A 19,485-nucleotide genomic window follows, 5' to 3' on the forward strand; every position below is an offset into this window, starting at 1 on the left:
GTTTTACTACAGGCAACACTTCAGACATTGCTGTGTAGGAATGTTGGCCCACTTGTCCTGACGGGAGTAATTTTAGTCAGCTGCCCGCTCTTTATTTTCTGAATTTGTTCATAATGGCTCTCAGTGATTTGCTAGATTCCCAAACGTGATAGATATGATTGATAGATATGAATAACTTTTGTTTCTTATTAAATTCTTAAATTTAATTGGATTGGAACTTAATGTATTGATTGATTGTCACAACTCTTTCTTTCTAGAGTTGTGACAGTAACTTTATATAGCAAATTTGGGAATCACATTTAATGAAATATTTATTTAAAGGGTGATTAGGTGATTTTTGGCTGACATTCAAAATAGTTTGATGTTCCAAAATCATTATAGTAAATGCTCCAAAAAACCCCAACAAAAATAAAAAAAATAAAATAAAAAAAAAACCTTCCTCCCCACACACACACACACACACACACCCTCGCACACACACACCCACACACATACACACAAAATAATAGAACAATTCTGAAAGAGGAGAAATAAGTTTTCACTCTATTGTATTGTGGGTTGTCACTAAGAAAAACATGCCAGGGTCAGTTTTTCTCTTCCTGCTGCAGTTTTATTATGAATCTTTATTTAGTCATAACACAATACAAACAATACATCTCAAAAATAAGCTTTCAAATGCATCTGCGTCTGGTGACATCAAGAAAGGTTTAAGCAAGGTTGCAACTCAAACCACAGTGTTTGCTAATATGGGACGGTCAGCTTAATTCCCATGCTTCTTCTGATGTCTTCAACAAGGGAATAAAAAAAGCAGAATTCAGGGTTGTTGCTTTTTTACTGTACTTCTGCACTGTGTATGTTGTGAAATCTTACTTTTGTGCCCAATGTACATGTTAGTGGCAAAAAATGTACAACTTGATAATATCTTTATTCACAATAACTGAAGCATCTCAGGCAGAATTAAAATAACATACTTTATTATGCAAGACATTTCCTGTTTCTAAAATGCAGTAATACATTTTTGATATGTCACCAAAGTTATAAAACAGTAACAAACTGCTGCCTTGTTGAGTTTCATTTGCTTTTAAACTAAATACTGTATAAGCAATTTGGTGATAAGTAAGCAAATCTTTTTTCTTTTTTTTTTCACTGTGAAAACACAATATATATAACAGAAAATAATGATAAATTAAGAATTTCACAATATATTCTTCAGCAACAACCGCAAGTTCTTCTAAACATTTCTAACAACATATAATAAGAAGTTCTATTGTTTTGACTGAATCTCAATTAAATCAAGGGCACAGCCATGTGGTAGTAAAGAGAAGTGCAACTCAATATCATCGTCAAACTTCTTAGATCACATTTGGTGTCAGTACAACAGAAAACATTCACTTCTCAGTCCAGTTTTCCCATAGCTGGAGTACTACCCCCAACAACATTTTTATTTGAAAGTTGTAGACGTGAGCTCTGTTTCTGCTGATCTCTGGTCCTTTTGCTGCTGTAATGCGAGGTCCTTGAGTCTATTTGTGTTTGAGGCCAGTTCCTGAAACAGTTTGACCAGACCAGACTCTCCAAGACTGCCTCTGAAGTTCCTGGCAAAGAAGGCGTATAATACAGGATTCACTGAGCTGCTGATAAAAACCAGGGCACCAGAACTGAAGACAAAACTTTCCGGTACGCAGCCATGCTCTGTGTCTGTCCCAAAAATGCATACTACATCAATAATATTAATAACGTGGTAGGGTAACCAGCACAGGAGGAAAACAAGCACTACAGTGTGAATGAGAACTTTGGATTTCTGTTTTGAATTAAATCTCATTTTCTTGAGCTGCGCAGCCACAAGACAGTAACAGATGCTTAGTGTAATGAAAGGCAGCACAAAGCCCAGCAAAGTCTGCAGGCATAAAAAGACAATTTCTAGAGTATCGCTGTTGAAGTCTCTGACGAAGCACTGCTCGTTTTGCTCGCTTCCAGCCAAGGTCTGGGTTAAAACATCAGACAGTCCAAGAAGAAGCGCAAGAAGCCACAAAAATGCAATACATCCATTCATATTCTTTTCAGTCTTCCAGCGCATCATTAGAAATGGATGGCAGATGGCTAGATAGCGTTCCACGCTCATAAGAGTGATGAAGAAGATGCTGCTAAACATGCACACAGTGATAACACAGATTAAGATATTGCAAACTACCAATCCAAACTCAAAAGTGTGCACCAGGGAGTAGATCCAGGCAGGCAGAGTGATGAGGACCATCGTATCTGCCACTGCCAGGTGAAGGATGAGGACCACAGTGTGAAAGCGCTGCTTGACGTGCCTCAGGATAGTCCAGATTACTAGCAGGTTCCCTGGAACTCCAACCAGGAAGGAAAGACCCAGTATAACACACGCCACTGTTGTCCCGCCGTCTAACTCCTCCGGGGCTTCTGAAGGTAACATCTTGATGGAGGGGTCCATGTCGGGAATGTGTTTTTGCGGCAGAGTTTGCACAAAAGAATTTAACTGCTGTTCAAGCAAGGCTCCACTTCCCTTTCTGAACAAATTGAAGAGAATGCAGATTTTAGCATGAGAAACAAATAAGGAATTCATGCAAAGTTCCGTCCCTAATGTTGAAACTTCAGACATGTGATCTGTCTGACTTTGAAATTAAGAATGCAAAATGATGGTTGATTTTTGATGAAATTAATTTATTTGAAGTTATTCAATTTCAAGAATTTACATACTAAGATCACTTTCTCCACTTTTATGTTCTTTGTTTTGTTCTCTTTATTCCTGAATGAGATATGAATGCAAAAAGCATTAAAAAAGGTTGTGACAAAATAAATATAGCAGCCATAATAGTTATAAATAAACCAAATAAAACTTACTATTAGAAAAGTTTAATGCGATGACAGTCCCCGCTGTTGCGGTAGAAAATAAAAGGGAAGCTGGATTTGCTTTAACTTTTCTCCCAACAAGTTTAACATTGGGATTTGTTACATCATGACCAAAGACTTTAACTTTGGACTCTGTCAACTTCATTTGTTGAATTTATATTTATCTGAAGAGTTAATTATTACCTTTAGCTACTGGGTATATTTCTCAAACAGGAAAATCTACACAAACTTAGGAATTAAATCAAATTTAGTCTCAAATACAAATATCTTATCATTAAGTTATCATGTAAATATTTAAATGATAATTGTTTTTGATATACAATTGCTACAACACATATTACACAAGCACAATTAACTAGACTACATCCTTTAATTGTTTAGGGACTGAATTTTAAGTACATTTTAGTGGTATGTCTGGGTTTTATGTTATTTTCTTCTCTCTCCTCTCACCTGGGTTTCATCTGACAATCTTCATACCTGCCCTAATTATGCTGTTTATCCCTTATTGTACATTTAGTTATAATATTCTCTTACCTCTGTGTCTTGATTGTTGCACTTCCACTTGGTTTCTGTGGAAGGATTTGTCATTTCAGCTTTTGGTTTTGCTTTAGTTTCTTTAAAGGTTACTTTCTGACCTAAGTTGCATGACTCCCTTATTCACTCCTGAAATCAGTTTCTTTTCAGTGATTGCAGGAGTTGGCTGTGTCACGTTGACACACCAAAAGTGACATCATAAAGTCTCCCTAATGTTTTTACATTGTGATATAGATGATTAATAGCGAAAATATGTACTACTATTGTTTTAGACACATTGCTTCAACTATTTACTAAATTATCAAGTTTAGATTTGGGGTGGCTTCTAGGACTTTTCAGATGATAGACTGAATTAGGAGGACATTCGAAATTCCAGCTTTTACCTTGGTTGGGAACCACTAGATGAAGTATCTGGAGGACGCAGTATTTGGTTTTTACATAAGTATTGATTTGGATCCTGATCAGACAGGTTTAAACCCAGCAGAGGCCTACAAAATTAAAACAGACAACTGATTAATGTGTGCAAAACACAAATATTAGAAGGTGGAAAGGAAAGCACAAATATTCAGATAGACTAAATAAATTACTGGTTGTCTTTTCAATACTACTGCCTAAGTACAGTAAGTACCTTGGTACATACTTTGGTTTGCTTTGTAACTGTGTTACATAACTAATTATTTTTTTTAACATTGACCTGTTGTCCAATAGATATAGTTAATATGTTTGTATTTAACTAACAAACACTGACATTTCCTCTATAGGCAACTGTAGTACCACCAGCAATATGTGAAGAATGGCCCTAGGAGGAAAACACTTAAAACTTGAGGAATTACTGTTATGTAACAAAAGGACATTTAGAAGTATGTAAGTATAATCCAAAATATGTAATCAAACTATTTCTCCATGCATTCTTTGTAATCCATGCCTTCAGATTTCTTCATACTTTAAAAGAATTCAGGATTTTAGTTATATTTTAACTCCTCCTATCTAAAAGCTTGGAGATTTTTAGACATTCAAACCTTCATGGTGTCATTCAAATCTTGGGATGTGAATAGCTAAATCACTTGATCACATTTTTATCTTTACTCATCACAAATCACAAATGATTTTCATCCCTGGGATATCTCAGTAACTATCTTAAACCATTACTGTTCTCTAAATGTATATAATTAGCCAACTCAAGGCATGTGTTGTTTGCGGTAGCGGAAATAGGTCACTCTTTTAAAAAAATGTGAACATTCCTCTAGAATTAGGTTGCTTATGTTGCAGAGCTTGTCCTGTAGGTTTTTTCCCCTAAAGAAATGACCCATCCTTTATTGTCAGAGGCTTGTTGTCAGTGTGTTTGCAAAGAAAACACAGTCAAATTTTCTAAATATATTCTCGGTGTATTTTGTATTTTTTAAATAATGCAAAAGAACGAACTCCATTAAAATCATGCTCTATTTTGTATGATATCGCCCCCCTCACAAAACCTTGAAATAATTGTAATCAGTTCAATTCAATATACCACAGCAATATGTCCTGGATAACACCATAATTTGTTGCCAAACACTTCTAATCCATTTCACTTGCTTTCGCTTCTCCTCTTTAAATCTCTTTGTGGCCATATGGTTATATAACCGGGCAGTTTATAATCCAGATTAAATGTATCCACATTTTCTTTTCGTCATTTTGCAAAACAAAACCCTTTTGAAGGAAATGTAGTGTATTGCTTCTTCTTTTTTTTTTTTTTTTTTTGGAGAATCTGTGTGAAGCTTATTTTTCGGGAAATTGTTCAAAATGTGTTTTCTAAACAGCCATTGAATTAATATTTAAAATGACACAGTGAGAGCGGTAGGTATTTTCCATTACTACGGCTTTAAAATCGTCCTGATGACGCTCGCTGGTCTTCTCCGTCCAGCTTCAGCCAGCAGCCTGTGCTCCGTGGAATAAACACGACGATGTTGTTGACTGCTGTGTTCTTTGTCAACTGAAAGAACGGCTCAGTTGAGAATAAACAATCCTGGATTTCACGTCTAATTAAGCTGGAGACAAATTGTAAGTGACTGTTTGAGTGTTGTTTTGACGTTTGCGCGCACTGCGAAACTACGTAGCTAATATGACAGTAAGCTAGTATGGGGTAACGTCAGCCAGGTAAATAACCCATGATCAGGGCGTTAGCATCTGTTATTTAACGTTTCATCTGCTGTAGTATTTTCGTTAGAATTATTGGAGATTGTAATCGTATCCTCGTTGTTTTTATGGTCTGTCGTCGAGGGAAAATGAATGGTTACACTTCATTTATAAGGGAAGTGTTGATACTTTGCTAGGTGGAAGCTAGCTTCGTTTGGTAGCGCTAGCTACTGTATTTTTTATTTTTTGGCTTATTTTTTTTATCAACATTTTGCGCTATGTGTGTCACACTTGAATGTTGCATTATGTTTTATTGTTGATATAGAAGCAGGCGTGAAATTAGCACAGCAGTTTGATAGGTGGTGTGATTATGTAATATTTTCGCTTAGCTCTTTTAAGTTGAGCTAACGCTAGCCGTCTTGTTTGTGCTTTTACAGGCTGGTGGACGCTCGATTTTTACAGCTAAAGAAGTGGACCGGAGACCACGAAATGCCTCTGCTGTTTCTGGAGAGGTTTCCCTGGCCCAGCCTGCAGACCTACACTGCACTGAGTGTGGCTTTGCTGGCTGGCAGCATTTTCAGTGCCTATACTACTGTCACTGACCCAGGGTTTGGGGCCTTGGAAACTGATGACACGCCAGCTCCCTCTGATGTTGATCTTGAACATCTGAGCAATGCAGTTGGTAACACAGAACTGGCCAGAACTGTCTTGTGGTATCTAATTACAGACAGTCTGTTTGTATGGGTGAGTATCATCCACTTTGCAACTTTGCTATATTGTAGTAGCATGTTTGTTCATGATAAAAATTAATGGGGACTTCATTTTTTTTTCTGTCCTGACAGGTGCTAGTGAACACATTTTGCTGCTCTTTGATGTTAATTGCAAAAATGATTCAGTATGTGGTTTTTGGGCCCCTCAGAGTCAGTGAGAAGCAGGTGAGTTTTGTGTTGCCGTGCTCCAGTGTATTGTGTTTTTCAACATTGCAATTTTGCAACTCAAATGTTTTCAATCAGTACAACTCCTATGTTTGAAAGTTAATTTAAGAAGATGTCAGAGAAAGTATTCGGGTTTTAGTAAAACACGGGTAGACAAAATACAAATATTAAACAAGCCTCACCCATTTCTCTGTTTAAGATTTGCTATTTTTAAAATCAAAGTTTGTTTGCGGATGTGCCATAAAGAAGTTAATGTTTTGGTTTAATCGTTTTTGACAGCATTAATAATCAATATAGAATATTAGCACAACCATAAATTATGTACAAGTATTATGAATAGTTTCCTTTCAGTGCATTATAGTTTGAGAATCGCATACTGACCTATTCATGGTTTTGTAGATCACAATAAACATTTGGGAATGGGAATCAGGACCTAATCTGTGTCTTGTCTTTTTGTGTATCAGCATCTTAAGGATAAATTCTGGAACTTCATCTTCTACAAGTTCATTTTCATATTTGGAGTGTTGAATGTGCAAACCGTAGAAGAAGTGGTCATGTGGTGTTTGTGGTTCTCAGCCTTGGTCTTTCTCCATCTCATGGTTCAGCTCTGCAAAGATCGCTTTGATTATGTAAGTATGTTCAAATGTATATGTTTTCACTATGTGACTGGTTGCGTTTGAATTTCCCAGGGTTTTGACAGATTAAGGCAAAGTAGTATTTTTTTTTGTACCATACAGAATGGCCTCGGAATAATTTACAGAAAGTTTTCATAACATTGTATTGTGTTGTAAAAACTAACCCTGGTCAGGAAAATTATCATGACTGTTGGCAAATAACTACATGTATTACTGGGGCCCTGTGACTGTGCTGTGGTTCATTTCAATGCTATTGCTTGTAGAAAAACGCCACAAAAAAGACGGCTGCTTATTAAAACGCCATTTGTGTAGATGTCACTAATTTGTGTATTTCAGTGATGATTTGAATATGCAAAAGCAATGCCCAACCCTAAAATCTCATTTGAAAACATTTAGCACAGGTTAGCAAAAGGATTTACATTGAGATTTTCTTTCATTATGTGTACATATCAGTAATGTTTGTTGCCAAATATAGTAATGAAACCACAAGACAGTTTGCTTGCATGGTGTATCACTATCATGTATTACGTTTCAAAAGGTTCTAACTGTGAGGAAAACTGTCTGGCAGATGGGGGACAGGCTGTCTAATAAATTAGACTAAAGAACTCGGGTGACAGTCATTCACTCTACAATGGGTTTAGAGATTGGTACTCTACACACCTTCACATTACTCTAAGTTGTTGTTTTTAAAGGTTTACAGAAACTCTCCATGTAGATGTTTGTACTCTAGATCTATTAATAGTTCAAAGCTCTGGCCTGTTTGCTTACTGATACAGTTTCAGTCCCAACATTGACTTGTCCTGTACTAGTTTGTGCTGTCCAGGTTTAAGTGGGTATCAGATGTAATTCCCTACTCGCATGACATTTTATACAGGGTTTTTAATTGATATTGTACATACAATGGCAAGTTGACTGGCTTGGTATGTTAGAAAAGTAGTTTATTCCACCAGTTCTTATTGTGTAATTACGGTAAATGTCTTGCATGAACATATTTTGTTTTGTATGCATACATTTACCCTTCCCTCATCTTTTGGGTTTTATTGTAGACTTGCTTTTACTCATAATGGTTTTAGCCTAAAGCTACTCTCTTGTTGTCACACCCAGATGCTTTTCTGTTTTTCTCTTCATGTACATTTTCAGTAAAGATCAAACATTCAGGTTAAACAGCTGTAGACCAAAGATAAGAACGTTTAAGTCGTGTGAGAAAATATTGTAACCCACAAGACACCTGTGTACTTTCATGTAACTGAGCTGTTAAAATATGCAGAAACTGATCCACTTTTGCCTTCCATGCATAACAGATATTTAGATTAAGCTTACAGTTGTATAAGTAATGTGGACCTTGAAACATTTCAGGACTGCATGGCCTGTGGGAAACCAGCCACGATGAGCTGAAATGAGCACACATAAAATTGTGAGGTTTTTAGTTCTGATGAGCCAGAATTACTTGTGTTTTTTAAATTCTTTAACATGGTGGGCTGCTGGTGGACTGCCCTAGTGCCCCCACCACTGGGCATGGCAGGTTTTCTGGGGGAAACCCTGACCTGACTGCAGTCGTTACTATTACAGTGGTCCGACCAGGTTATTACTTTTAGGGGAAATTTGTTTTTCACATTGGGTTAAGCTAGCCTAGAAAATCAAATAATTTGAAATCTCAATTTTGTATTGACATTAGTTTGAAATGAGTGACCTAAAAACACTAGCTAAAAAGAAAAAAAAAATCCCAACATAATAATGCTTTTTGTTTTTCTTCTCTGTAGCTTTCTTTCTCCCCATCAACCCCGATGAACAGCCATGTGAGAGTGCTGTGCCTGCTGGTCTCCCTGCTCCTGGACTGCTGTGGCCTGGCTGTGGTCTGTGGCCTGCTGGGAGCCTCCCATGGCATGCACACACTCTCCTTTATGGCTGCAGAGGTAATGGCCTTCAGTTACACCCCATTTAAAACATGGGAGATCTGCTTTTTTAACGTTGGAGAGCACGCTTTGTTTATTTTGCAAATCATTTTTATCAATCTATATTGATAATATTCAGAGTTTTTCTTTTGCAGTGTCTGGTAATTTGACAATATATATTTTGATTAATCAGTTAATGTTTGATTAAAATATTTTGCATGTGCTCAATCAATACATTTAATTGTTTAATCAATTCGTAATGCTGTGAGATAGAGAGGCTTGTCATTTGAATAAATGAACTTGTTCCAGCTGTTCCTCAACTATGTGTTGCAACACCCTGGGGAAATTAGTGCTATTTTTATTGGTTATTAATATCTAAATCAAAGGTGACATCATGGAAAATATCTTATCTGTAAATGATCTCATTAGCTCCCCCTACACTCTCTTGATTTACCTGGCCCCAAATTTTATGAACATTTCTGAATATTTTCTCGCAGTTTGTTTGAAAGGCAAAATGGAGTTGTAAGATTTGTAGTGATTAGAATGGAAAGTGATTTACAAGAAATTACATTGTTGAAATTTATATATTTTTTTCTCAGTGTCTGTTGGTGACGGTTCGCACTGGACATGTCATTATGAGGTAAGTCTGTTTAAAACCCTGACAGTCAGCCGCCTCCTCATGGGAGCAGCACCGATGAAGCCCAGCTCAAATTTAGAAATGGGCTAAACTTGGCAACCATGTTTATTTTCTTCTGGTTCTGTTAGTACCTGAAGACATTCAGCAGAAACTCTGACATAACTTTTAAATTTAGCAATTTCCTTTCTTGCATTTAAATATCATTCAGACCTGTGCACGATTTTGAAGTGGAACGAAAGGAATTAATGAGCTTAAGGTTATTTTTGCTTGTTTTCGGGGGTTTTTTTAGCAAATATGAATCTGCAAAATGTGGGTTGCCCTGGCATTGAGTATCTTTTTACTCTGACAGCCTTAATTCAAATTATTATTATTATATTAAAATCCAGTATAATTGAATGCCTTAATAGGTTTCCTCATTTGTGAATAGAGTTCCTGTGTATGTAATTTAAGCTTTATCTTGGAAGAGCTGAATACAAATGCCCACAACAGATTCAGATTATTTTTGAAAATATAAAACATTTTTTAACAAAGTCAGTGAATGCCTTGTATGATTTTTTAACAGTTGTGTTTTATCCTCAGGTACTCCATCCATCTGTGGGATCTGAACCATCCAGGAACCTGGGAGAGCAAAGGCACCTACGTCTACTACACAGACTTCATCATGGAGCTGGCTATGCTCTTTCTGGATCTGATGCATCATATCCATATGCTGGTAAGGCAGGACATCAAACCAGTTTCTGAGCTAGAAATGAGAGTCTTGAACAGCAAACTAAGAGATCAACTGTAAGAATAGAGGCATTCAATGCATGTTGAGTCATACAACCCTCCAGGTGCATTTACACACCCGGATCACATGTTCAAATGGAAAACTGCAGAAAACAACAAGTGTTCATTATGTGCTTTACTTTCACATTCAACATTTTGTACCCAATACAGTTCAAAAATGTAATTTAAAACATTGTTCTACTGTTCGTCTACCTTACCTATCTATATGTTCATCTTGTTACAGCTGTTTGGTAACATCTGGCTGTCCATGGCGAGCTTGGTTATCTTTATGCAGTTGCGATATCTGTTCCATGAGGTCCAGCGGCGCATTCGCAGACACAAGAACTACCTTCGAGTCATCAACAACATGGAGGCCAGGTACTGAATCAAATGATGCTCTCTTTATTGATCCCGTTATTTAACTTGTATACTTCAAATGTCCTTAAGATTTAACAAAAGGTGTTGGCAAAAGCATGGCAAAGCTGTGTTTTTGATTTTTCTGTCAATAAGTTTTCATACTTTTTAAAAATATTTTTGTTTTGTGGATTGTAAAGAGATCTATCAACTGTGCTTTCCTTTTCTAAAATCTAGTACTTTAAAAAGTCTTAGTGCTAAAACTGTAATCATGTGATTGTTAATCCTTTATCTACAGTAATTCCCATTAATACTTGCCCTTACAAATATTTGCGTATAAATTGCATTTTGTGCAGGTTTGCAATTGCTACTGCAGAGGAACTGGCTGCAAATGATGACGACTGCGCCATCTGCTGGGACACCATGCTAACAGCACGCAAACTGCCCTGTGGCCATCTTTTCCACAAGTAAACAAGCCAGTGTTTCTGTCTTTTACATTTGTTTTTAAACCCTGTTTTGGACCAGGAGATTAAACCTTTGGGATGAAGTCTTTAACAAAGATGTGCTGGCCAAAACAGGTCTTATGCACTAAGCAAATGTAGTAATATCTGCATGATGGCTTTTCAGCTCTTGCTTGCGTTCGTGGCTTGAGCAGGACACGTCATGTCCCACATGTCGAACATCCCTGAACATTAATGGGGACGGAGCTCCTGGTGGAAACCAGCAGCAGGGTCCTGGGTTGGAAGACAACATTGGCCCAGTAGGTGCTGCTCCAGAAACTCGGCCACACATCAACCAACACAATCACTTCTTCCACTTTGATGGTAAGTCTGCCAGACACAGATCCAACAGTGAGTTGTGGAGGAAACCAAGACTCAGCTGTTGTTTTCTGTCTACGTGTTCTTACAGGATCTCGTATTGCCAGCTGGCTGCCCAGTTTTTCTGTTGAAGTAATGCATACTACAAATATCTTGGGCATGGCTCAGGCTAACAACTCCCAGCTTATGGCCATGGTAAGTTCTAATTTATAAACACATGTACTTTAACTGAGGACAGTCTATTGTCACTTTGGCCTATCTTCAACACTTGTTGAAACATTTTCTTAATTTGATGCAAATGTATCGGATGTTGGATAGCAACGGTTAAACACTAATATCATAAGGCCATTTTTGTATTAATTATTTGTGAGATATTTCTGAACAAAATAACTGTTGTAGAACTCCTAAGCTTGAACTTTGGAGGAAAAATATTTTGTAGTCATCTTGATCCTTGTGCTTCACTTGAAACGTCTAAAAGGAGAAAAAGAATTGAGAAATTGTCCAGAACCTGTTTTTTTTCCCCATTTGGTAGAACAAAAATAGTGCAACCAGACCCATCATTCTTCTGTTTGTATGAGCTACCTGGACATTGTTAGAAAATAAATCATTGAACTATCTGTTAATCTATCTTTCTAATCATCCATTATTAGCATTCCTTACTTCCTTACAGTCTGCATTATTTTTGTTTCATTTACAAAACCTGATGACTGTAGAAATATTTGCATAATAGTGAACTTTTGTATTTAATACAACTTGTTAGGAAACTTTGGAAATTTGTTAATGAAAAAGTATGATTTTTTAAATATTATATATTCTAACACACCTGAATAAAATAAATAGCTCAACAAAAAACCAAAATAATGTGTTTCTGGTTCAAAAGGCCCATCAGATTCAGGAGATGTTCCCTCAGGTGCCCTCCTACCTTGTTATTCAGGACCTGCAGCTGACCCGTTCCGTTGAGGTCACTACAGACAACATTTTGGAAGGACGAATCCAGGTGCCTTTCCCTGCACAGGTTAGCGAAGCCATATTTCATGTTGAGCTTTCCATATGAACACGCAGGTTTGCTTTGTAGATATTCTCCTCTTGTTCTTATTTTCCTCTTGTTGTTAGGCCATAGAGCGCGGTCCGCTCCAGGGGGGCCAAGCAGAAGATGAGCAGCCAGGTCCCAGCGGAGAAGCAGAGCAGAACCCCAGTGAGTCAGATAACATGGAAGCCAGAGGCGGCCGCTTCTCCAAGTCTGCCGAGGAGAGGCAGAAGATGCTAAAGCTGAGAAAAGAAGAAATGCTCCAGCAAGCGCGCAGGTTGGCTTTATTACATTTGAGTAGAGTATACTGAAGTTCAAATCCGATCCAATTTGTTTTGATGCTGAAATGCATTTAGTGGAAGTAAAATAGTAAAAAAGTGATTATAAAACATTTATCGCATGTTTAATTTCTTTTACTTTAAAAAGTCAGATCTACATGAGATGTCTTAGGTTTGTGCCATGACGGTTACCTTTTTCATGTTAAATTTGCTTTCATAACGGTTCTTCCTGGCTCTCCTCCTCCACCTAGGAGATTTCTAAACAAGGGTGAAGAAGATAATGAGGAGGACTTGCCCAGACTGGAAGAGGACTCTCTCACACAACTGGACTCCACTGTGCTAAGGCGTAGAACCATGGCAGCAGCTGCAGAGAGACGCATGCAACACCAAGAGGAACCTGCGCCCTGAAACACATGAAGGACTTGAGCAAGAAAGTATACCATTTCATCATCCTAAAAGGCAACAAGACCTATTTCAGCCTTTCCCCATTTGGTCTAGTCAATAGTTATCACCTTTGTAAAACTCTTAATTAAAAAGCATTGCAAATATGGCCTGTGGACTGTTCTGGGCAGCCTGAAGAAGGTGAGACTATTGAAAGTGGCCTCTGCTATTACATCCTGAATATTTGGAGCATAATAGAAAGTGATGGGTTGTGGCAAGTAAAAGACTTACAAGGTTGCATCGCCCTCCGTTCACATGCTACGCATTGCAACCACCAGCTTAGACAGTATCTGTCAATATTTGGACTCTCTGTCAAAAACGAGCACATTTTGCATTCAGACACAATTACAAGAACATATTTTTTGAGCGTTGTCAGAAAGTGTAATTTCTAGATGAAGCTCCTATGAGTCTTTTTATTACTTTTGGTCTCTTGCTTTGCTTATGGCAGAAACACCATATTCCTGATGAAGAAATTCATCTGATCTATTTGTGTGTACATTTTAATAGTTTCAACTGTGAAATAAGTAGCAAAGCTTTTATTTCTTACCTTGGAGTAAGAGAATGTCACTTTAATATTGGTCAGCCTTTCAGTCAACCATGAATGTTTCTATCAAAAGAAATGCTGCAAAGTGTTTTTGTTTTGACCCGCAAGGGTTGCTCTGTGTTAAGTGTTATGTCACCCATTGTAAACAGTTTGCATTTTGTTATTTAACAAGATGGGGAAAGTTTGGCATGTAAATCTTTTTCTGATACTGATTTTCAGCAAATGGGGACAGATAACATTTTTTGTGCAAGTACACTGGGTGTTTTCCTCTCTTTTAAAAATGACCCTCAACTGATGAGCAGGTAAATGTTTTCAGCTGAGTGTGGGGTTGTAAGTGATATTTGTAGGGCTTAAAGTTGTTTAATCTGCAGCAGCTGCACTTGCTGCATCTTCCTGGTGGATGTTAAGCCACTCGTGAGAATCTTGAATACCTTACCTATAAAAATTTTTTTAGTACCTCAGCAAATTACTGGACCTAAAATGTTGTGCTTGTTTAACTTCTATAAATGGATTGAATTAAGATCTATAAAGAGACTTCTGGGTAACTCATTTGTGCTGCCATTGTGTAATCTGCAAACTAAAAAGGAAAACCTTAAAAGCCACTAACTTCATTTGTTTCAAAAGGACACCAATGGAGAAACTTTGTCTCTTGAAGCTTGAATGTGTTCCTGATTGAGACATATCAGTAGACAAAGGAGTGGAGATTGTGGATCACTGCAGTGTATTAAAAAAGACAGTTTCAAAATGCATGAAATGTTGACAAGCCATTTTGTGTCCATACACCAAAGATCAGCCATAAAGCTTACACTAGAAGTTAAAGTGTTGTAATTCTTTATTTTGTATTAATTTTAGTTCCCTTGGTCGGGAGTGCTATATAAATATATAATCCAGAAACTGGAATTTTTTTCAGTTTTTTACTTAGCAACTTTAAAAGCCCATTACTTTTACCTGCTCATGGGTTCCTTTCATAACTATTACTAATTTAATCAAGAATCAGATTTTTTCCTTTTTTTGGATTGAGCTTTCCCATATTTTGTGCCTAAATCAAGGATGGTTTAGTTAATTTCTGTAAATCTAGTTTTTGTAAAATATGTTGATATGGAAGACTCAATAAACAGAGCTACAGCTTTTCAAGAAATGTGTATTTCTTTCTTTTTCTGTTTTAAAGAGCATGGTATTGTAAAATGAAATTCCTTCAAACGCATTTTGCATGTACATCACCTTTGGGTTTATGGCTCCAACAAAATTGATTGATGGATGCCAAAGTTCCTGAGGGCCGACTCATAAAAGGACACGGGACTACTGTAGTATCTATTTAGATTGCCATAGTTGGATTGTTTCTGATGTCACTGGACTGCACCCTTAAACTCATAAAGATGTGTTGGTCATGACTGATCCAACTCAATGTGCCAGCTCACAATCGTTTACGATGTTAAACAATTCCTTCACTCCATAGTCATTTTATTGAGATGCCACAGTGCACAGATCATTTAGAAGTCCTAATTTTGCGAATCTATGTATTCGTGACAACGCATGGCTAGATGTTGACCCACGATGAAAGGAGAACTGACTGTGAGCGAGCCTTCGTTTGAGCCAAATGATGCGGATCCCAAACGAAGAGCCGCAATTCTCATCACCTCAACATCTATGCCACGTCATACGCTGTTGGGCGGAAGCGGCAGCGGCAGTAAGTATGAAGCCCAGCCTCATTTAGAACTAACGCGTATCCCTGTTCATTATATCCGTGTGGGAATTCAGCTGGTCAGTATCTCACTGGGGTTTTCACTGGTAAGCTAACAGTTCTGCTCGGTTATAAACTTTTAGTTGTAGTTGTATTTTGTACACTGGGAAGTAGAAGTTCCTGGAAACGGCTCGGTTAGGTCTGTTTGCGTGAGTTAAAGTGGCCTCGTGTAGGACAAAAGTAATTGAAAGCTAACAAATTTTACTTTTTTAATATTTATGTCAATGAAGGCGTTGTGTTGTCAAGGATATGTATTTTACAATGTAGACTCGCTTTCAGTTATTGATTTACACAGTACATCCTTGTGTACTGTGTATTCTGGCTCATAGATGGGTTAAGAGCAATAAAGTGTAAAACTACATTATTATTATTATTATTATTATTATACATTATTAACATGGAAACTCAACTTAAGGTAGGGCTAAATCGGGAAAAGAGATGAACATTGTGGACTGTGCCTGGCCTCATCCTGGAAACTTAGAATCATGAATGGAGCGTCATAATGTCAAAGGATGTGTGTTAGTTGTAGGCGCGACTGTAATCTTGTTCAACTTGTTTCGTAAACTTCAGGGCCTGAAAATGTTTCACAGAAGGAAGCTATAGTGGTCAGGTCAAAGTTTTGTGTCACCGAGCAAATATATTCACTCTCTGGACTGAACAAGTTGACATTTAAACTGAAGAAAACTGTATAAAGGTTTTGTGTCTTAAAATACCACTATTTTTAATTTGATGTCTTGTGTGTCTTCTAGACAGAGATTGTGGAATGCTGCTGGACGAGTCTCCACTTTTTGATCCCTCTTTGCTTCAGGAGTTGGACTGGAACAGCAACACCGTGTCCTTCTCTCCCCCCATCTCACCAACCAACCCAGGAGATGACCTGGAGCTCAGGCCGCTGTGCACAGCAGATTTTAATAAAGGTCAGTCAGGATTACTTATTTCAGATCTTTATATATACCTAAAAATCTGAATACTTCATTAGACACGAATCGTATTTTCAATTTGACAGGGAGATGTAATTGACTTCCTTTGTTGCTTTTGTTTTCCAGGATTTTTTGACATTTTAGCTCAACTTACCAAGACAGGCGATGTCACAGAAGAGCAGTTTGTTAGTAAGTGGCACTTAATGCTGCAAAATAATTAATTTCTTAATAATTTTACCATCAGTTTTTTCAAAGTCTTTGACTGCAAATCTTGCTACCACTTTTAAATTCATTAAAACCTACATCTGCAACATTGCCACACACTTGAGCAATTAGGTTAAAAAAATGTTACTTGTAATTTAATTCAACCATATATATTCATATACTTTATGGACTCATTACACACAGAATTCTATATTTCAGCAACAGGTGAGAAAAAACAGGTAAGGCTAGACAAAACTATACTGTAGTCAAAACTCAGACATAACACAGAATGATATGTTTCTGAGAAAAAATCAAACTTCCTGCTGTGCACAAACTAGTTCCAGTTCTCCTGAGAAGGTACACCACAATAGACCATACACACTGAGAAGTGGTGGAAAAGGCCTTGGGGCAGTCACAATATAAACATCATAGCACACATTGTAGAAAACACACTAGATGGAAAACATTAATAATAAAAAAAGGTTTGTCTTTTAGAAAGGTGTTCTGTTTTCTGTTTGTTCTAGGTAAGTTCAAGCACATGAAGACAACAGGAAACTACTATGTTGTCGTCGTCGAGGATAAAAAGCTGGGACAAATTATCGCCACAGCCACGCTGATCATTGAACACAAATTTATTCATTCCTGTGCCAAGGTACAGCACACTGATCAGGAAGCTTGGGTAATCCAGAGCAAAGAGCCATGATCTCTTTCGATTCTCCCTATCACCACTTATCAGTTACACATTAATGCACTGATTATTAAAACCCTAATATTCAGTCAGCTTGTTTTTTTTTTCTCTTTTTTTTTTACATATACATTGCTTTTCTAAAATCAACACAAATAAATGTCACCTTGTAAAAACAACAGATTCTGAAAATGAACAAAATGAAGATCTGCTGCTTTACTTTATTTGTAGAGAGGCCGGGTGGAGGAGGTGGTTGTCAGTGACACATGCAGAGGGAAGCAGCTCGGGAAACTGTGAGTAGGCCTGTGCAAACCTGACAGCCCATATAGCTTTTATACTTATGAAAGAGATAAAGGGTAAATATTTGCTTTGCTGCTGCAGTAGCATTTAGTCAGAGTAAATGCGTAAGAAAGTACAAAATTGATGAAAACTTTACTGGCTTTCAAAAGTATGCACAATCCTTGTAAAATGCCATGTTTTCATCATGTGAAATAGTGAGATCAGGATAAATCATTTTAAAGTTTTTTCCTCATATAGTGTGATGTCAATTTAATTATAATATGAAAAAGGCATTCTAAAAATTTAATGTTTTCCCCAAAACTTTAAAAGATCAGACACAGGGAGATTAAGGAGGTTCCCAAAAATTTATAGCAAGTACTGGTTATGTTTAACATGCAAGAGCAATCTCCTGTACCCTGTCTGGATCAATAAATTGAAAGTTGTAAGCATGAATATCTCGTGTGGAAGGATGTATTTATAGTCGGATGAAACTAAACTTTGTGCCACAGTTAGAAAATGTTTGACAGAAACATAACCAAAAGTGCCATTCCCGGAGTTGAAACATGGTGGTGGCAGCATCATAAAACAGGGTGACTGTTTTTTAATTAGTTGTAGTCTCATTACATCACAAGACCTGGTATATTTTAAGAGGTATTTTGACCTTTGACAACCACTGTACATAAAATAGTTTGTCTCTTTCTTCTTGCAGGTTAATGTCAACGCTTACTCTTCTCAGCAAAAAACTTAACTGCTACAAAATCACTCTGGAATGTGCGCCCAAAAACGTGGCTTTCTACCAAAAATTCGGATATGCCTCCTCGGATGAAACTTACATGCAGTGCAGATTCTTCGACTGAGGAGAGCTGCAGCTTTAACCACCTCACAGTTTTTGGGGCATGGACCATTTTTACATCTGATATCAGCACTTGCAATGGGGGTCTTTAGCACTAGCTCCCAGGGATTCGGTTTGATCAAGGTATCTTAATTTCTGAAAACTTGAGCGTCAGTTTATTGAAGCTCAGTTTGACTATAATCCACCCTTTGGTAACCGCTGCTACCTCACCAGGGTGGGTGTTTGCTGTTATTTTACCTTCATCCGTCTTAAAGAATGTATGTATTGTCTTACTTTCTCAGAGAAAAAGGGTAATTGAGTACAAAAAGGACAAAGAGCATAATTTTACTGCTACACTACAAGTAAAGACAATCCTACAAAAACATTAAATTTGGCTTTTATCATATGGAAAAAAAGTAAAGCTTTTTCCCCATGTTACTTTTAAGCTACACATTCTCATTATCCAATTTGGCCTAAAATGATAGTTTTCTGCCACCAATTAATAGCAACTGTTGACATTCATGAAGAACCACCATGAGATCTGGGTTTCACTTTTCTAGTCTGATTGGTACGAAGTGCTCTTTTTCTCAGCATATCGGTTTTGTTGTTGGGTACCTATAATGAAGTTTTGAATACAAGAAGACTGTTAAACTATTTCCAGTGGAGAAAAAACATTTTCAAAGGTAGTGGTAATAATTTGATAAGGGTGTTTTTTTTTAGTTGGTTAACTGGATTTAGCATTAAGCATTTTGTAAAAGAAATGACAAGTGATTTTTGTAAATTCACTTTTATTTAAGCTTTTGTAGTTGTTTTATAATTATGCTTTTATTCTGGGGCACGTATTTAAAATAACTTATTTCCAAATGTAAATCCAATAAAATATTCTATGATCAAGAGTTTCACATTTTTCTGCTATGAAATTACTCAACGGATCAAGTTGTTAGTCAGGGCTCCTTTTGCATGAATTACTGCATCAGTGGT

The 19,485-nt window shown here is 37.1% G+C and overlaps 3 protein-coding genes across 7 annotated transcripts; 2 read left to right on the plus strand and 1 right to left on the minus strand.

Annotated features, from left to right (window-relative positions):
• Window positions 1-496: 496 nt before the first annotated feature.
• Window positions 497-3,437, minus strand: LOC102229727 (leukotriene B4 receptor 1-like). 3 transcript variants are annotated; one of them, XM_023332037.1, is made up of 3 exons: window positions 2,863-2,934; window positions 2,719-2,767; window positions 497-2,528 (listed from the first exon to the last, which is right to left on the minus strand). In XM_023332037.1, the coding sequence occupies exon 3, from the start codon at window positions 2,450-2,452 to the stop codon at window positions 1,442-1,444; it is 1,011 nt and encodes a 336-aa protein (XP_023187805.1). In that variant the 5' UTR covers window positions 2,453-2,528; window positions 2,719-2,767; window positions 2,863-2,934; the 3' UTR covers window positions 497-1,441. The 3 variants fall into 3 exon arrangements, with proteins under 3 accessions (XP_023187805.1, XP_023187806.1, XP_005796266.1); XM_023332038.1 differs by lacking the exons at window positions 2,719-2,767; window positions 2,863-2,934 and adding an exon at window positions 3,406-3,437; XM_005796209.2 differs by lacking the exon at window positions 2,719-2,767 and having other exon boundaries at window positions 2,863-2,943.
• A 1,829-nt stretch (window positions 3,438-5,266) lies between these two features.
• On the plus strand, window positions 5,267-14,981 carry amfr (autocrine motility factor receptor). Its single transcript, XM_005796165.3, has 14 exons — window positions 5,267-5,442; window positions 5,955-6,261; window positions 6,360-6,452; window positions 6,917-7,081; window positions 8,848-9,000; window positions 9,579-9,619; window positions 10,196-10,328; window positions 10,626-10,759; window positions 11,092-11,202; window positions 11,363-11,559; window positions 11,645-11,748; window positions 12,434-12,568; window positions 12,667-12,857; window positions 13,110-14,981. Exons 2-14 carry the CDS (start codon window positions 6,007-6,009, stop codon window positions 13,264-13,266), a joined length of 1,869 nt encoding a protein of 622 aa, XP_005796222.1. The 5' UTR covers window positions 5,267-5,442; window positions 5,955-6,006; the 3' UTR covers window positions 13,267-14,981.
• A 416-nt stretch (window positions 14,982-15,397) lies between these two features.
• gnpnat1 (glucosamine-phosphate N-acetyltransferase 1) lies at window positions 15,398-19,408 on the plus strand. 3 transcript variants are annotated; one of them, XM_005796166.3, is made up of 7 exons: window positions 15,398-15,566; window positions 16,155-16,253; window positions 16,334-16,501; window positions 16,631-16,693; window positions 17,233-17,360; window positions 17,625-17,686; window positions 18,382-19,408. In XM_005796166.3, exons 1-7 carry the CDS (start codon window positions 15,398-15,400, stop codon window positions 18,527-18,529), a joined length of 837 nt encoding a protein of 278 aa, XP_005796223.2. In that variant the 3' UTR covers window positions 18,530-19,408. The 3 variants fall into 3 exon arrangements, with proteins under 3 accessions (XP_005796223.2, XP_023188740.1, XP_023188739.1); XM_023332972.1 differs by lacking the exon at window positions 16,155-16,253 and having other exon boundaries at window positions 15,519-15,530; XM_023332971.1 differs by lacking the exon at window positions 16,155-16,253 and having other exon boundaries at window positions 15,548-15,631.
• The last annotated feature ends 77 nt before the right edge of the window (window positions 19,409-19,485 follow it).

The sequence above is a fragment of the Xiphophorus maculatus genome, chromosome 4, assembly GCF_002775205.1.
Source record: "Xiphophorus maculatus strain JP 163 A chromosome 4, X_maculatus-5.0-male, whole genome shotgun sequence".
NCBI classification, from domain to species: Eukaryota; Metazoa; Chordata; class Actinopteri; order Cyprinodontiformes; family Poeciliidae; genus Xiphophorus; species Xiphophorus maculatus.